The sequence below is a fragment of the Sciurus vulgaris genome, assembly GCF_902686455.1.
Source record: "Sciurus vulgaris genome assembly, chromosome: 11".
Lineage (NCBI taxonomy): Eukaryota > Metazoa > Chordata > Mammalia > Rodentia > Sciuridae > Sciurus > Sciurus vulgaris.
In genome coordinates this window covers 836,494-854,117 of record NC_136472.1, presented here as the reverse complement: position 1 = coordinate 854,117, position 17,624 = coordinate 836,494, and the positions used below count along the sequence as shown (strand labels likewise).

Genomic DNA, 17,624 nt, shown 5'->3' with positions numbered 1-17,624 from the left:
GGCAGCTGGGAGGGGCAGGGCCAGGGCCGGTCCACAGCGCCACAGCAGGGTGGCCCCGGAGAGGACAGGCAGGTAAGGGCGGTCTACCTTGTAGGAGGGAGCCAGCTTGATGAAGATGGTGGTCCTCTTGTCCCAGATGACAATGATGCCGGTGCTGGCCTCGACCACCAGGTACTGGCCCACTTCCCGTGTGGTGTAGGACACATGGTGGCCCTCCGCTAGCTGGACCACCTTCCGGCGCTTGTCCTCCAACTTCAGCTCCGTCCTCTGCCCAGAGGAGAGGCAGGTCACTAGCAGTGTCTGAGGGTCCCCAAGGGCTCTGGGGTCCCCAGGGATGGGCAGCACTCACCCCTATGAAGATCTTGATGGCCTTGGAGCAAGTGACACCAGTGGTGCCGCAGGGGACGTTTTCAGTGATGATGCTGAAGGAGCCCGTGGAGGCGTTCCGGCCGCAGTAGTCCTGGAGCAGAGGGCGAGGTCAGCCAGAACGCTGGGACCCAGGTGCTAACTGTGGCTCCGCCTCCCCCCTGAGGCTGGGCCCCGACTCAGACCTGGTAAGGGCAGCCCTCCTCCGCTGGCCGGGGGTAACGGTGCCAGCCCGGGGTGCAGGGGTTTGGAGAGCTGGCCAGGCCCGTCCTACTGCTCGAGCGTGTATGTGCACACGCAGGCCCAGCCTCAGCCTCACCTGGACAGCCACATAGGAGCAGTGTCCGTCAAAGTCGTAGTGCTTCCCATCAAAGGTGATGTAGTGGCCACTCCCGTAAATGGAGCAGGTTCCATGGCACACGAACTGGGTACATTCCCAACGTCCTCTCTGGCAGGTGCTGAGGAGAGCAGGAGAGGAACCTGAAGGGGCCGGAGCCCAGGGCCCTAACCTGCTCAGACGGCAGCCTGGCCAAGACCCCGGATTGGTGGGGACAACTCTCTGGCAGCCCATGCTGGACACCTGCCTGCACCCACCCCAGCCCAAACCTCCCCTGCCCCCACTCTGCTCCAAGACCAGAGGCAAACACAAGAGACTGCCGGCCAGCTGAGTGGGAGCCACCCACGGCCCTGCAAGACCCGGGCAGGGTCCCTCCCCTCGGCCAGGCCCCTTACCAGGTGTTGTTGCAGTCCAGCTTGATCTTGTCCCCGGGGGCGTACAGGTCCTTGTTGTGGACACAGGGGCACGCCTCCTCCACCACACAGCCACCCCTGCCATCATCCAGCAGTCCCTCCGGGCACACACAGCCACTGACACAGTCTGTATGGTACTGGGGGCAGCCAAAGTGGGTTTCAGTGAGACCAAAGCCCCTCTGGGAGCCAGGAGCAGACGCAGTGTGAGCTTTACCAGTGCCCTGGGCCCTCTGATGGCTCTGCCTGGCCCCAGGACCCGCTCCCCTCAGGCCTATGTGCGGGCAAGAAGACAGGTGAGGGTTGCCTGCCTAGGGCCCCTAAACCAGCCCCTGTGCCCAGGGGGCCCACAAGCCACCACTGCTCTCTAAGGACAGGGGTGGTGTCAACAAGGTCCAGTGTCCATAGGATTCAGCATCCAGACCCTGGCGGGCAAGGCTTACAGGAATCTGCCTGCTCCCTCCACAGGGGGCTCAGGCAGAAGGAGATACCCCCCGCCCCCCACCACGCCCTCCCAGCACGCACATAGCCAGCAACCAGCGTCTGGCAGCTGGTGGGGCGGGGCTTTCGGGTAGCCAGGGCAGTCAGGTTGTTGCAGTCGACAAGGATCTTTGGGGCCGCACAGCCTGTGGGACAGAGGAGCCGCCTTACTCAGGCTGAAGTTAGAGGGCTGGGCAGGCAGGAGAGGGAGCAGGGGAGCAAGCCCCAGGGCAGGTGGCCACGCACAGGGCAGTGTCCACTTACTTTGGCCAATCAGCTTGACCTGCGTACAGTGCAGCCTCCCATTTCGGCAGATGCTGAGAAGGAGAGGTGGGAGGCGGTAAACAGGGCCCGGCAGTCCTCACTCCAGGTTGTCCCGGGAAGCTGCCACTGGGAGCAGATGCCAGCCTGGCCACCCCTCAGCCCCACCCAGGCATGTCTGCACCCTTTGGGGGCCTTGGCTCCCCCGTGCAGGATCCCCCAGGTCTCAGCTCACAGCGGAGCTCCGAAAGCACCCCCCCCCCAGGCCTTCCTCCCCAGGCTGGATACCCACCAGCGCTCCTCCTGCCTCAAGATCACATCCCCCGCCTCCAGGTAGAGGCCGCGATGGTAGCAGGAACACTGGGCCAGGGGCACGCAGCGGCCCTTCTCATCCAGGAAGGTATGACCAGGGCAGCCACAGCCGTCCACAGGCGTGAAGCCCTTGAGACAGTGGGTCTCCCCCTCGGAGAGGGAGCGGCAGGTTTGCTGGCAGGTGGTCAGGTTGTACAGGAAGGTCTGGGAGTTGGGACAGGAGCCCACATCCTTATCTGCAGAGAACCAAGGGACCAGAGTGAGGGGCAGGAGGGACCTGCTGCCGCGCCCAACCTGGGTCGGTCCCTGAGCCCCACTCGTCAGGGCACAGGCACCATCCAGCCAAGAACCGCAGAGCTCCGGCCACCCCTCCCTGGTCCTGATAGAGCCAGGAGCCAGCTGCAGGAGGCTGACCCTCCCGGATCACCCAGCTCCGGCCACCCCAGGGCCCAGCCGCAGGGAGGCACTCACTGCAGACGCGCTCCCGCCAGCCCCACAGCATGACGCCCTTGGTGGCACAGGCCCGCGCGTAGGAGGACAGGGCTGCACACATGCAGTCCTCGTTGTTCTGACAGTTGCAGGTGTCGTATTTGCATCTCTGGAAACCAAACGGAGGCCGTGAGTGGAGGCCTGGGCACAGGCCCGGCTCCCGCGCGGCCGATGAGCCCACACGCCCTTCCCAGGCTGAGCTCGCGGGCAGGCGGCATGGGGCAGGCAGGCTGACCTTGTAGTACTCAGTGGGGTCCACGGCCAGGTGGCACCTGCCGAAGGGGGTCTCTGTCTTCCTCAGGAGAGAGCACCAGTGCTCCGCGTAGTTGGCTGGAGGCAGGTGGGGACTCAGCAGGGCCAGGCCCCTCTGCCCGCCCCCAGGTCCAGTGCTGGCTCACCCAGGCTGGAGCAGACATGGCCCCGAGTCCAGGCCCCTCTCTCCCTTTGGTCAGATACCCTGGCAGCTCCAGGCAGGGTGGGACCCCTTGCTAGCACCCGCCACCTCCTCTCTCTCCACCCGCAAGGGGCCAAGAATCACCAGATGTGGTGGGTGGAGGGCACACTGTCCCAGCTCCAGGCCAGTCTCTGGATGAGGGCCATTAGCTGGTCACCCCCTGCCATGTCACTTGGCAGCTACCACCACATGCCGCCCTAAACCAGCCGAGCAGCAGGACACAGCAGGTGCGGGGGCTGGCACCCAGCACAGTGGCCGCCAACCTCCTCCGGCCCTCACCCACACCCTGTCCCACCAGGAGCCCCATCTGCCCCGAGGCCTCGCTGGCCAGGTTCGAGGGCACCACAGGCCGTGGGCAACCCGCTGTGCCGAGCCTCACCGCTCTCGATGTTGAGGGAACAGGGATCATCCAGCCAGTCCAGCTTGTCATGGCAGCTGGCCTGCGCCTTCCAGCTGTTGGCGAAGCTGGCGCCCGTGGCCTCCACCAGCCCGCCTGCTGTCTTGAAGTCATCGCTCTCCAGGCCGTTGAAGTTCCCGCAGAGCCCTGAGGGGCCAGGACACGGTCGGGAGGGCTCTGGGCTGCTGGAGCCCCAGGTGGGGCCTGGCGGGGAGCCGGGCGGGGCCACTCACCCTGCACCTGCCCCTGGGCGGCCTGCTCCAGCGTCACGAAGAGCTGCATGACCGGCACCAGCTGCACCTGCAGCCGCAGCCCGAGGGCCGTGTCCACGACGATGTGGTAGGAGGACGGTTGGAAGATGGAGAAGCTGGCTGCAAGGCGGGGAGTGAGGGCCAGTGAGGGCCAGTGAGGGCCAGTGAGGGCTCCTGCTGCAGAGAGGACCCACTGCCCCAGCAGGGGCCGCGAGGGGGAGCCTGCCCCAGGCCACAGGGCCCTCCCCAGCCCAGCCTCCCGGCTGCCTGCACCGGCCCAGCTGGAGGTCCTGGCCCTCACCAGCCACGTGCGGCAGGGTCACTGCCAGCTCATTGAGTAGCACACTGCCATCCGACTTGAAGGCCACCACCTGCAAGAAAGGCAGAGGGTAGGCAGGGTTGAGAGGGCCTGAGGCCCCTGGGGCCCCCGGGGGACAGGCAGGGACACCCACGTTCTTCTTTCTGTCCATCAGCAGCGCCACCGTCTTCAAGCAGGTCTGCTTGTCCGTGGAGCCACAGGGGGTCAGCTCACCCAGGAGGGTGTAGGAGTCACTGTGCTCAGCCTGTGCGGGGAAGGCAGAGGCGCTGAGGCAGAGGGCAGCCCGGCCCTGGCCCAGGGCCCCATGGTGACTTAGAAGGGAAAGCCCACTTCTCAACACCGCTGCCCCCCAGGGAGAGCCCGGGGGCCCCTCTTCTCTAGGGCCAGTCTGCCCCCTGCCGGGAGGGCACAAGCCCCAACTGCAGCCCTCCCACCTTCGTCAGGACGTAGTAGCAGTCCCCATGGAAGGTGAACTTCTTCCCATCGAAGGTGGTGATGTGGGAGCCGCCTTCCAGCGCGCAGGTCCCGGGGCACGGCAGGTCTTTGCACTCCCAGCGGCCAGCATTGCAGACGCTGTCGGCCGTCAGAGCACAGGGTCAGGGCTCGGGGGCGCCCACCCTTCCCAGCCCTGCGTCCTGGGCCCCCAACTCACCACTGCTCACAGTCGTCGGTGATCTCCTGGCCCGGCACATACAGGTGCCCGTGCAGCTTGCAGTGGCACTGGCTCACCGGGATGCAGCCGCTGCCCGTGAGGTCATCGTACACCGTGCCTGGGACAGCAAGATGTCGAGTGACCTGGCAGGTGAGCCGTGCCATCCTCCCCAGGGCAGGGCTGCCAGCACCTCCCACAGGTGGGCGCCTCCCAGAGCACACACCTTCCGGGCAGAAACAGCCGTCCATGTGGTGCTCCTCGCACAGGCTGCTGACCTCCAGATGTGAGCAGGTGTCCACACAGGGCGAGCCGCTCTCCAGGTAGACCATGTTCCCGGGGCAGCTCTTGGCTGGAAGCGAAGGCAGCCCCATGAAAGGCTAAGCCGCGAGCGGAGCACGATGGCCAAGGCACAGCCCAGGGGCCGCGGCTCCCCACAGCACAGGCTCCCGCCTGGGGCCTCCCAGGACCAGGGATGCTGCTGTTGGCTCTGAGTGCCCCATGGTTCCCTGGCCACTTACGGCAGAGGGAGGCCGACCTCCAGTTCCCGGGCCGGCCGCCCGCGTGGGAGCACTGGCGGGAGAACTCAGCGAGGGTGCTGCAGACGCAGGCGCCGCCCTGCGGGCACTGGCAGCGGTCCTGCATGCAGGCCTGCACATACAGCTCCAGAGGCAGCCGGGCCTGGCAGTCCTCGAAGGCCTCAGCCGTCAGCAGGCTCTCGCACTCGGCACGCTGGTCAGAAGGACGTGGGGGCGGGTAACTCTCGCACCTTCCCTCCCTCCCCAGCGCACAGGGCTCCCCAAGAGCACCCACAGGTGGACCCCACCCAGGAGCACGAGGGCCCCGACTCACGTGCCCAGAGCAGGACTCGGGCGCTGGCAGCTCCTCGGGGTCCTGGCACACCACCTCGGGCTTATTGATCTTCTGCAAGTTCCCAAACTCAGTGGCACTGAACAGGATGCCTGGGGGCACAGCAGGCCGTGGTCAGCAGCTCTGCCCCTGCCCCTGCCCCACAGAGCCCCCAGCCTGGCACTCACCTTCAGAGAGGAACTCCGAGTAGGTCTGCAGGCCGTTGAAGTCCCCGCAGAGGCCACAGGTGTGGTTCTGGAACCTGCTGTCCAGCTCCAGCTGTGGGGGAAATGGGCAGGTGAGCAGGCCACAGGGCCCGGGAAGCCCTAGGCCAGGCTGGCACCTTAAACAGGAGTGGCAGGTCAGAGGGCAATTGCCACTGAGCAGCAGCGTGTGGCCAGGGGAGAGCTGAGGCCCGCCCACTGCCCCCAAACAGAAAGCCCTCCAAGGGCCAGGCCGGTCCAGTTCTGTGCTGCCACTGTCCCCAGCAGCCTTCTGCACCCCTCTGCCCTCCTGAGGGCCACCAGGCCTGGGCTGGTGGAGGAGCCATCCACCCCAGGGGCCCAGGATGCTGGTACCATAAGTGCATCTTCACGGTTCCACATGAGGGAGAGACCAGCGCGGGAGTAGACCTTGGTATAGGCCTCGTTCTTCTCGATGAGCAGCCCCGAGCTGTAGTGTGGGGTGCTGACCCTGTGGGGGCACCCGGAGTCACCTGCCAGCACTCAGCCCAGGGCCCACCCTGCTTGTCCCCCAGGTGCTTCTCCCCAGAGTGCACTGGGGCCACGTGCATGGTGGGAGTCGGGGGTTGCTGCCGGCCCAGCCCCATCCTTGGGCCATATACAGACTTGGCCAGGCCCAGGGGGCACATCAGCCATGGCCAGAGAGCACCTATCCTGGGCTGACCAGGTTCCCTGGGGCAGGACCGGGGTCTAACTGCTCAGTTCCTTCCACACTCCCTTCCGCAGACACTGTCCTGGGCAGGGCCCCTCCCAGGAACTCTCAGAGTAGTGGAGAAGGAGGCCACGCCACCCAACCCCTTCCAGGTCCTCTCTCAGAGGCCCGACCCCCACGGTCTGCCTGGTGTAGGCTTCAGCCCGCGCCCAGCCCATCACCCTGAGGCTGTCTCCATGCTGTCAGGGACCTCGCTCCTGTGCACCTGCCTCACCCCCAGGGTGACCTAGGCAGGGTAGGAGCTGGGGAAATAAAACCCCTGGAGCAGGCAAATCCACAGGTGGAAACCCGCTGGACAGGAAGACATTCCAGAGGGCCTCATTGTCCCAGAGACAATGCAGGAACAATAGGTGGCCAGGGCAGGCAGCCTCTCCCCTACAGCTTCTGTAACTCTAGCCTGGGGAGCAGCTCTGGCAGTCCCTGTGCACCCCGTCCAGGACCACTGGCCGGCTCCAAGAGGAGGGGCAGCGAGGGAGTCCCTGGAGGACCCTTGAGGACTTCCTGGGGCCCTCAGCAGTGTGTGCAGAGGGAATCACGACCTGAGCTCCACCCTCAGCTCTCTCCTTAGCAGGTGCAGGGGCAGAGGGGCCCGGCAGCCGCCGTCCGGCTCTCAGAGCCTGCCAGGGACGGGCTTTCCCTGAGGAGCCAGCAGGCACCCCAGCAGTGCTGGGACACGGGAAGGGACACTGCCCAGCCCCACTCACATGGCCCCATTCACCACAGCCAGCTGGTGGGTGAGGTAGATGGTGTCATCCTTGATGGTCAGCAGGATGGACTCCACCTGGGGGTGGGCCCCACCCTGGCCCGAGCTGCGCTTCAGGTGCACGGCAAATTCCTTATAGGAGTCTCGGCAGTCGGAGGCGAAGTTGTAGTCGCAGAGGCCGGGGAAGCGGAAGACGTCGCCGTCGAAGGTCTTGTAATGGAAGTCGCCCCAGGTGCTGCAGACGTTGTGGCTGTGGCTTCGGGGTCTGGCCTCTGCAGGAACCGTGGGGGCACGGGTGAGCCTCCCAGCCCAGAAGTTCTGCCCCAGTCCACCCCAAGCTGACCCCAGAGGTAGCCAAGCCCGGAAGCCCCCTCCTGCAGGAGGGCCTCTGAGGCCTGGGTCATTGCCCAGGGTCTTGGCCCCATCTCCAGCTGCCTGGCCTGGGACGTGACACAGAGAGGCCCTCGGGCACCCTGGTCACTCTGTCCACCAGGAGCAGAGCACTGATGGAATGGAGGTCTCCAGTCTTTCTGGCTGAAGTGACCCTTCACCAGGTGGACCAGAGGTGCCGCTTGGCCTCGACCCCCCAAGGGCTGCCCTGGGACCCCACACGCCCACCACGGCAACGCCCCTCAGGTGTTCTGCTGCTCTTCCCCTGGGTGTGGGGTCCCCCGGGGCCCCTCTGGCTGGGCTCTCAAGCTCAAAAGGACAGCAAGGGCCCAACACTCCCTCCAGGAAGGAGCTGCTCTGGTAGTTCAGTGTATGTATGCTGGACTGCCCTGAAGGCCAGGCAGAGGGGACCAGCCCATTCCCAGGCACTGTGCACGGTCCTGGCTGCCTGGCCCTCTGGTCCCAGCACTCTCTGCCCATTCCCCTGCCCACCTCACCCAGCCTTCTCACCTCTGCGGAGCTCAGAGCCCCCAGCCAAGGCCAGAGCCAGGCAGGTGGCCACTAGGCGGGCCAGTGGCAGCCCCATGGCGGCTCTGAAGGGCACTGTGGGAGAGCGGCCCAGGCCTGGAGGCCAGGACTTATATGCCCAGTGGGCCGTCCGAGGGCGGGAGGGCAGGGGAGGGGCAGGGTGGGGGGCGTTGGCCGGATTATCAAGAAAACAGCTGTGGGGGCTCCCGTAGACCACAGTGGGAAAATATTGATTCAGGTTATCTGCGTTTATCTTTTTATGACTCCCTGGGCAAACTTGGCGTTCCTCAGGATGCAACGGCATGATCACCCAAATGCAGGACACACCTAGGGCGATCCTCCCGCCCCTCCCAGCCACTAGCAGACAAGGCCCAGGGTGGGCCGGGTAGGGGCATTCCCCCCGGAAGCGTGTCCCGGCAGGCTCTGCAGGATCCCTCAGCGCCCCCAGATTCCAGCCCAGTGCCAACAACAGAGTCCAGGATGAAGAGGGGCTTTGGGCCAGGGGCTCCAAGACCAGCATTTTCCAATTTCCTTCATTCCCAGGACCCCACTCTGCAGGCAATGCGGGCTGAGATGGCCACAGGCCCCCAAAGAGCTCAAGCCCTTGTCACCCCAGGGACAGCCAAGCCCACCTATCAGGGACCAAACTCTGGGGGCAGGGGACACCAAGGCTTGGCCACCTACCCTGACCCAGGTGTAGCCAGCTAGAAGCTCCTGTGGGCCTGAGGGTCCACTCCCCTGCAGGGAGCCCCTTGCACTGGGCCAGAGCCCCAACTCCATCCCCTCCCTAATCCCCATGTTTTCCTAGCCTGAGTCAATCTCTGGAATTACATGTAATTAGAACTTGAGGAGCACCAGTCCAGCCAGGGACACTTGCTAGAACCAGGTCCCCTGGACCATGAAGGAATTGGCTCAGTGCCTGGAATGAGGCCCAGGTAGGGAGGGTGGCCCCCACCCCAGCAGGCCTGCCCTTGCAAACTCCTCCACCAGTTGCTGCTTTTCCTGGGGATGCATGGGGACAGGGGTCTGGAGGGGCAACCTGCCCAGGCTCTCCTGGCCACACCTCACTCAAGGCAGTGGATCCTGCCCCAGAGAGAGCAGTGGCCTCTGGTGAATCTCAGACTCCCTGCGCCAAGTCCAAAGCTGGCGACTGCTCAGCACAGTCTGGAAATTCCTCAAGGAATCGTGTGCGTAGCCCCAAACCGAAGCCCACCAGGTGTGCAGTTCTTTCAAGGTGCCCAGGGAGGAAGGGGTGCCTGCTGCCACCCACCTGTAGCCAGGGGATAAGCTGAAGTCGGGCCCCCTCCCCTCCCTACATTGTTTCCTCCTGAAAACAGTCCTGAACTTCGTTTCAGACTTTGATCAGACGCTCACAGTGAGCTCAAGTCACAGGGACAGCCTGAGGTTCCAATCCTGGTCCAGGAGCAGTGAGGAGGGACTCCCCTAATGGCCATGGAGGATCTGGGTCAAGGCTCGGTGCCCCTCTCCCTTGCCACACTGCTGCCCTGGCCAAGCTCCATTCAGTGGTGACTTGGGCTGGGGCCAGCCTTTCTTCACCACATGTGTCAAAGCCTGTGCTCACACTGCCTCACACTCCAGCCTCTGGACCACGGCAGGCAGGACCCCCAGGCCAGAGCCAGAGTCCCTGCACTCCAAGGATGTCAGGGGCAAAGGTGACCAGTAGCCACAGGCCTGGGAGGAAGCCCCTCATCTGGTCCCACTGTGCCCCCCAGGTCCTGTCTGGGGTCTGTCCTCCCAGCCAGGACTTGAACACCAGGGGGACACTGAGTGTGTGGCCTGAGTAGGGATTAGGGAACTGAGCTGGCTGAGATGAGGACACCATTGTGCTACTTCCCTGTGTGGGCCGCACAAGCTGGCACCGAGCCCTGAGGGACCAAAGGATCAGTCCAAGAGGCAGTGATTTTCCATACCCGTCTTGCTCTGCTTTGGTGGGAATTAGAGAAATTCTGGCCAGACATAGGATGCCAAGCACAGCCCCTACCTTAGCTCCAAGAAGTTGGGTTCTTCCTGGATAAAGGGGAAATCCTCCTGATGGAGAAGGTGGATCTTCACTGGATAAAGGAGGTGAGTCCTCCCTGGATGGAGAAGGTGAGTCCTCCCTGATGGAGAAGGTGGGTCCTCCCTGGTGGCAATGGTGGGTCCTCCCTGGTGAAGGAGATGGATCCTCCCTAATGAAAAGGTAGGTCCTCCTTGAATGAAGACAATGGGTCCTCCCTGATGGAGAAGGTGGGTCCTCCCTGATGGAGAAGGTGGGTCCTCCCTGATGGAGAAGGTGGGTCCTCCTGGATGAGAAGGTAGGTCTTCCCTGATGGAGAAGGTGGGTCCTCCCTGATGGAGAAGGTGGGTCCTCCCTGATGGAGAAGGTGGGTCCTCCCTGTTGGAAGAGATGGATCCTCCCTGGTGAAGAAGGTAGGTCCTCCTTGGATGATGAAGGTGGGTCCTCCCTAGATGGAGAAGGTGGGTCCTCCCTGATGGAGAAGGTGGGTCCTCCCTGATGGAGAAGGTGGGTCCTCCTTGGATGATGAAGGTGGGTCCTCCCTAGATGGAGAAGGTGGGTCCTCCTGATGAAAAGATAGACCTGGGCTGGGCTGCAGCTCAGTGGTGCAGCACTGGCCCGGCATGTGTGAGGCAGAGTTCGATCCTCAGCACCACATACAAATTAATCAAATAAAGGAATTGTGTCCATCTACAATCAAAAAAGATTGTTAAAGAAGGTAGATCTTCCCTAATGGAAAAGGCGGATGCTCCCTGTGTGGAGAAGATCAACCTGTGTCCCCTCCAGATAGGACAGGGTGGGTGACCCCAGGCCCAGGGGTCAAACTAAGGGCCCTCTTTGCCCATCCCAGGGTCTCAGACAGGCTTGCCTGCGGTGGGAGGGGGCTGGTGTTGAAGCGGACGGCGGTCAGGGCTGTTGACCCAGGTGGCTTCACTGCCAGCTTCTCTATTGCTCGCTGAGGTCATCACAGTGCCCCTGGCATATGTTGGGGACCAGGGCAGTTTGGGAGACTAGGGAAGGGAGCCAGGGTAAGGGGCCCATGCTCTGCTACAGGGTAATCATCAGCCGGAAAATGCCCAAACAGGCTGCAGAGGTCAAGGTGCCTCTAGAGCAGAATGTCAGGCGCCTGAAGCAGACAGACACCGGACAGCACCTTTGTCTGCTGGTCAGCCCTCTCTGCACAGATGCGTCACGGCAGCTGCGCCCTGCCTCAGCTGGATCCTCAGCCGTGGCCTGGGATCCTCTGCCACTGTAGCTTCCCCTCAGGGCAAGAGAGGCCTTGGTGAAGGGGAGGGGCTTCGACACGGGAACTGCTGGCAGTGGAGAGCTTGTGGTGGCCCAGGTGATAGTGGCAGCCCACCCGGCCACGGGTAGAGGCTGCTGGGCAAGGAGCTGATGGTTGGAACCCATGGTGGGCTGGACCCAGAGCCAAGGGCGGGCAGGGTCCCGGGTACCTGCTGGCCCACACCCCGTGGTGTTTACCTGAACAAGACGCTGTTCCCAGGGACTACACAGAATTTACAGCCTTGAGCACAGGGGGGGACAGCAAGGACGTCACAGGCTTCTGAGGTGCCTGTTCCCCTCTGCGTATCCACGACTGACTCACCAGGAATCCGGCGGTTGGGTCGAGCTGCTGGAGGAAGACAGGTTGAGGAGGGAAGGCTGACGAGGGAGGGAGCCCTGTGCCCTGCTGGGACATCTGCCCCCAGCCGCCACCTCATGTGGTGTCAACCTGGATGGCCATGGGACCCAACTGGGACAGATGTCAGTCCTGATGTTGCTGCAAAGGTCTTCAGACGTCAGCAGGAGGCCCTCCTCAGTGAGGGTGGGCCTGGCCTGGTCAGATGAAGACCCTGAGAAAGAGGGCATTCTGCCCCCAGAGGCCTTGGGTGTGAGCTGGTTCCCAGCCCCCTGAAAACCCAGGCTGGAGAATGCCGGGTCTCCAGCCTGCGGTCCTGCTCTGCAAATGCTGGACCTGCTGCCCCCACCAGTTCCTTAAAATGACACCCTGGTAACACACACACACACACACACACACACACAGCTGCCTCTGTGTCCTGGAGAACCAAGACCAGCCACCCTTGAGTGCTGACCCTGTCCAGTCCTTCTGGTGAGGTGCATCTCTCCGCCCACCTGGCGTCCCTCTTCTCCCTGCCCTGAGTCACCCTGGATGTGACCGTGTTCCTATTCATTGAAACCATGGCTTCCAGCAAGGGCAGGCTGCCCACAGGTCCGCCATGTGTGTCACCTCAGGCCATTGGCCACGACACCAAGTGCTCAGTCCAATTCCTAGCCCATGTAGCCAGGGGAACCTGAGCCATCAGGAGAGGCACCAGGACCAAGGGAGGAGGTTGGGCCTGGGGACAGCCAGGGAAGAAACCCACCACGTTAGGCTATGCCTCGTCCCGTGATAAAACACGAGTCCAAATATATACATGAGGACACACTCACTGAAAAAATCCAAGGGTGAGGAGTAGACCAGGAACAGCAGGAGGGGAGGAGGAGCAACTGCGCTCTAGAAGGCTAATCGTACTGTGCTGGGTGCAGGGGTGGCGTCAGGCTGAGTCCCCCCCCCCCCGTGCCCGTGGTGTTGGGTGCAGGTGTGAATTCACACTGAGTCCCCCCCATGCCCGTGGTGTTGTGTGCAGGTGTGATGTCACGCTGAGTCCCCCCCCCGTGCCCATGGTGTTGTGTGCAGGTATGAATTCACACTAAGTCCCCCACGTGCCCGTGGTGTTGGGTGCAGGTGTGATGTCACGCTGAGTCCCCCGTGCCCGTGGTGTTGTGTGCAGGTGTGATGTCACACTGAGTCCCCCCCATGCCCCGTGGTGTTGTGTGCAGGTGTGACGTCACGCTGAGTCCCCCCATGCCCCGTGGTATTGTGTGCAGGTGTGAATTCACACTGAGTCCCTCCCCTGTGCCATCATCATGTGCCAGTGAGACACTTTGAAGAGAGCTGGGCTGCCCACCATGCACTGATCGTCACCCCCACCACTGCAGCTTAATCCCAGAACCAGGCAGCCCAGCCCCCAGCCTGCTGGACTTAACTGGCCTAGTGGGGCTTGGTCTACCCCCAAGGTGGACCCCAGCCCTGGCATCATAGGAACAGAGTAGAATGGCCTACACCCTGGCCTGGCACGGTCCTCTCCTCACCCCACCCAGTGTTCCCCTGAGAAGTCGGAAAGACAAGCTCAAGCGTGGAAGGTAGGTCCTTTGCTGGCCTTCGACAGCTCTGACCCGTGGAGTAGGCAAGCACAACCCCACACCACCTCCCACTCCTGCGTGGGTGTAAAGGTAGGATGCGGGGCCAGGTGCAGAGGTGCATGCCTGTAATCCCAGTGGCTTGGGAGGCTGAGGCAGGAGGATTGCAAGTTCAGAGCCAGCCTCATCAGAAGCAGAGCACTAAGCAACTCCGTGAGACCCTGTCTCTACATAAAATACAAAACAGTGTTGGGGATGTGGCTCGTTTTCAAGTGCCCCTGAGTTCATCCCAGGTTCTGTAGGATGTTGGCCCCAGTGCAGTGTGTGAAGGCTGGGTGAGTGAGCGCACAGAAGGGTTTGTTCTTGGACAGAAGAGTTGGGAGAGGCTAACCCAGCTGCCTGGGGTCCTTGCAGGCCAGGGCTCTACTGTGCAGTTGGGCAGTGGGACGGCCTCATCCAGGGCTCTCAGACAGGAAACTGCAGTTCAGGGGTTCTCCCATTCTGGGGCAGTCACCCCCTTCTTCCCTTGAGACTTGGCCCAGGTGTCACATCCTCACACTGACCAGTGTCCTCACTCTGTGACCATTTCCAACCCTCCTGCACTGAGTGCCTTGTGGACAGCAACCTCTGTTTGCTCTTCCATGGCCAACCTCACAAGAGGTGCACTCCATGACTTTGCTTCTGGCTGGGCAGAAGTGGGGGGTGGATGTGCGTGTGCGTGGGTGGGTGGAACGTGGGTGTGTGGGTGGATGCGCGTGTGCATGGATGGTGGATGGGTGGATAGGTGGGTGGGTGGGCGGATGGATAGATGAATGGTTGGGTGAACAGACAGATGGACAGATGGATGCGTGTATGGATGGATAGGTGGATGATGGACACATGGTGGAGGGATGGGTTCATGGATGTGTGGATGGACAGATGGACAGATGGATGGATGATGGATGAGTGAGTGAATAGAAGGAAGGAGGTCCTTGGGTGGATGGGTGTACAAATCAAACCTCTCGGCGTCGTGGGGTGTCCCTTTTGTAGCTCCTCCACAGAGCACCCCGCCTACCAGAACCCTCCCCAACACCGAGAGCCTGATGCTCCACCTCGTGTTGAAGTGAGGAGGCCGACATGCGGGAAGCTCAAGAGCTCCTGGAGCTGGCCAGGTGGAGAGCAGCAGCGCTGGAGTGCGCTCCCAGGAGCCGCCTCCCAGCTCCTGCCGCCCACCGCTCGACTCGGGAGCCACTTCTCACAGGGGAGGACGTTACTTGTTGGAGAAACACTGATCATGAATCACAGGAACAGTGGAGGTTCCTTGATGGTGTCACAGCCCCAGAAAGGTGCCTTTTGTTCCCTTCCCTCTTGCCGAGGTGTCTGCAGGAGCAGGACCGTTCACCTTCTCTGACGCCTCCTCCAATGAGACCGTTTTCTGCATTTGTAACGTGGGTACGTTCTTCAGTCATTTTCTGCTCTCTGTCCCGGAATCCCCAGCCTCCTGTGTTTTGACTTGCACATATTAAACTTCGCTCTTCCTGTCATGAAGGTCTCCAGGTTTGGGCTAGTGTGTAATGCCGGGTATCCACCATTGCAGTATCATGCAGAATAGTTTCACCACCACCAAAATATGCTCTGTGCTTCGACCTTTCCCCTAAATCCCTGACGACCACTGGCAGTTTTTACCATTGGCATGATTTTGGTTCTCATCTATCTTTATGATCAAGTTTAAATCTCTAAGAGGTCCTATGCACAACAGTTAAGTTATGGAATCAGTCTTGCTGGATGAATGGACAAAGAAAATACGGTAAATAGGCACATTGGAATGTTATTTGGCCAAAAAGAGGAACAAAATTTTGCCATTTAATTAGATGAGACTGGAGATCATCACGCTAGACAAAATGATACAGATTTGAAAAGATGGGTATCACATGTGTTGCTTTACAAAATGGGAATGATTAGGGAAGGAGAAAAGGATGAGGGGAGGGGAAAGAAGAAATGGGGAGTGTGGATACAATCAAAGCACACTACCCGCACGTGTGACATTGTCTCAGTGAATCCCATTTTGTACAATTAATATGCAGTAATAATTATAATAAAAAATAAACAATTTTCTAAGAGCCAAAAATGTCGTAGGATATCATTCAGTCACTATAAATTATGACTATAATTTTATGTTGCCACAAGGAAAACAGATGTAGTATTATCTAAAAGCTCCAATTTGAAATATTTTCAAAGTTTTACTAAGACATAATTTACTAAGGTATAATTGATATACAATAAACTGCCAGGGTCTTAATTATGATTTGGTCCATTTTGACATACATATTCACATAAGAATCTATCACCGAAATCAGGTAGAAATATATCCACATCCATCAGCACACAAGTGCCATCATGCCCCTTGACATGGATGGATGAGCAGTGGACGGATAGGCAAATGGGCAGATGGGGAGGTGGGTGGATGAACAGATGGGCAGGTGGGTGGATGGATGGGTGGGTAGATGGGTAGGTGAACAGGTGGATGAGTAAGTGGGTGGATGGATGGGTGGGTGGATGGGTAGGTGAATGGGTGGATGGGTAGGTGGGTGGATGAATGAGTGGGTGGATGGGTACGTGAATGGGTGGATAGGTAGGTGGGTGGATGAACAGATGGGCAGGTGGGTGGATGGATGGGTGGGTGGATGGGTACGTGAATGGGTGGATAGGTAGGTGGGTGGATGAACAGATGGGCAGGTGGGTGGATGGATGGGTGGGTAGATGGGTAGGTGAACGGGTGGATGAGTAAGTGGGTGGATGGATGGGTGGGTGGATGGGTAGGTGAATGGGTGGATGGGTAGGTGGGTGGATGAATGAGTGGGTGGATGGGTACGTGAATGGGTGGATAGGTAGGTGGGTGGATGAACAGATGGGCAGGTGGGTGGATGGATGGGTGGGTGGATGGGTAGGTGAATGGGTGGATAGGTAGGTGGGTGGATAGATAGTTGGATGGGTTTCTTCTCCCTCCCACCCTTTCTCACTCAACAGGTAACGACTGATCTCCTTTCTGTCACTAAGGCTTAGTTTGCGTTTTCTAGGATTTTATATAAACGTTTCATATGTTACATCTTTTGTTTCTTTGATTTTTTTTAACCCAGCAAAATCATGCTGAGATTCACCCACGTTGCTGCCTTTATCAATAGTCCATGCTTGTCCATGAGATGTGGACATCTCATGTTGTATTCATTCATTCACCATTCGATGGACGCGTGTGTGGTTTCCAGCTTGAGACTACTACAAATATCAAAACTGCTAGGAGCATCTGCGTACATGTCTTCATGTGGACACACGTATTCTTTTCTCCCAGGTAAATACCTAGGAGTAGCCTGTTGTGTCGCCTTGAAGAAAACGAGGACAGTAAGACACCATGTCCCCTGTCCGTTTCCAAGGACCAATCCAAGCCAAGGAAACAATATCTGGTACGTTTAGATAAACATCGCCTCGAGGGACACTGGCTTTCTCCCAGGCATGCTGGGGATCAGGGCAGGTCAACGTGATCTGCAGAAAGCTGCTTTCTTGCATGCACGCCAAGTCCCTTGTGATGCTGGTCTCACAGGCAAGGCAAGCTGCCATAGTGATGTCCCTGCTCCTGTGGTGGCTTGCAGAACCCCTCTCCCTGTGGTGACTGGCAGGGAACTGAAGGCACTTTGGAGAGGACAGCGCCACTCATGCAACTGGCCTGCACTAGGAGAGCAGAGAGGGACAGACCAGCCACCTTCTGGAGTGACGTCTTGAGGGACCCAGGTGCTGTCTGCCAGCTGCTGCCACAGGATCTTCCCAGACCCTCTTCTCAGTGATCTTAGGTCCCACATCCCATCTCCCAGAGCCACCTCTGGACCCTCAGCAGTCCACCCACTGCCTTTCTCACCTGGGCAGTGGGCCTTACCGCCTTGTAGATCACAAGGCAAGTCCATCTTAGACCCTAAGAGACCACCAAGCTGGGCACAGTGGCACCTGCCTATAGTCCCAGCTGCTTGGGAGGCTGATGTGGAGGATCACTTTACCCTGGGCAACACAGTGAGATCTTGTTTCAAAAGAAACGAGGAAGAAAAGAGAGATTGAGAGAGAGAGAGAGAGAGAGGGAGGGAGGGAAGGAAGGAAGGAAGGAGGAAGGGAGGGAGGGAAGAGGGAAGGAAGGAGGAAGGGAGGGAGGGAGGAGGGAGGGAGGGAGGGAGGAGGGAAGCAAGGAAGGAGGGAGGGAGGAGGGAGGGAGGAAGGAAGCAAGGAAGGAGGGAGGGA

The 17,624-nt window shown here is 60.4% G+C and overlaps 1 protein-coding gene across 1 annotated transcript in view; it reads right to left on the bottom strand.

Moving 5' to 3' along the window:
- The window catches only part of MUC2 (mucin 2, oligomeric mucus/gel-forming), a gene marked incomplete at its 5' end in the record, with an annotated part of 29,364 nt that extends 21,157 nt beyond the window's left edge, over positions 1 to 8,207 (bottom strand). The window contains 22 exons of the mRNA XM_079101807.1: positions 88 to 267; positions 350 to 460; positions 686 to 824; positions 1,099 to 1,253; positions 1,639 to 1,739; positions 1,858 to 1,910; positions 2,147 to 2,402; positions 2,638 to 2,764; positions 2,891 to 2,985; positions 3,489 to 3,653; positions 3,740 to 3,877; positions 4,059 to 4,128; positions 4,210 to 4,320; positions 4,511 to 4,649; positions 4,729 to 4,846; positions 4,952 to 5,077; positions 5,247 to 5,457; positions 5,578 to 5,687; positions 5,763 to 5,853; positions 6,153 to 6,267; positions 7,233 to 7,503; positions 8,132 to 8,207. Coding sequence (XP_078957933.1) covers positions 88 to 267; positions 350 to 460; positions 686 to 824; positions 1,099 to 1,253; positions 1,639 to 1,739; positions 1,858 to 1,910; positions 2,147 to 2,402; positions 2,638 to 2,764; positions 2,891 to 2,985; positions 3,489 to 3,653; positions 3,740 to 3,877; positions 4,059 to 4,128; positions 4,210 to 4,320; positions 4,511 to 4,649; positions 4,729 to 4,846; positions 4,952 to 5,077; positions 5,247 to 5,457; positions 5,578 to 5,687; positions 5,763 to 5,853; positions 6,153 to 6,267; positions 7,233 to 7,503; positions 8,132 to 8,207 — 2,958 coding nt within the window. The remainder of the gene's footprint in view (positions 1 to 87; positions 268 to 349; positions 461 to 685; positions 825 to 1,098; positions 1,254 to 1,638; positions 1,740 to 1,857; positions 1,911 to 2,146; positions 2,403 to 2,637; positions 2,765 to 2,890; positions 2,986 to 3,488; positions 3,654 to 3,739; positions 3,878 to 4,058; positions 4,129 to 4,209; positions 4,321 to 4,510; positions 4,650 to 4,728; positions 4,847 to 4,951; positions 5,078 to 5,246; positions 5,458 to 5,577; positions 5,688 to 5,762; positions 5,854 to 6,152; positions 6,268 to 7,232; positions 7,504 to 8,131) is intronic.
- Between the last annotated feature and the right edge of the window lie 9,417 nt (positions 8,208 to 17,624).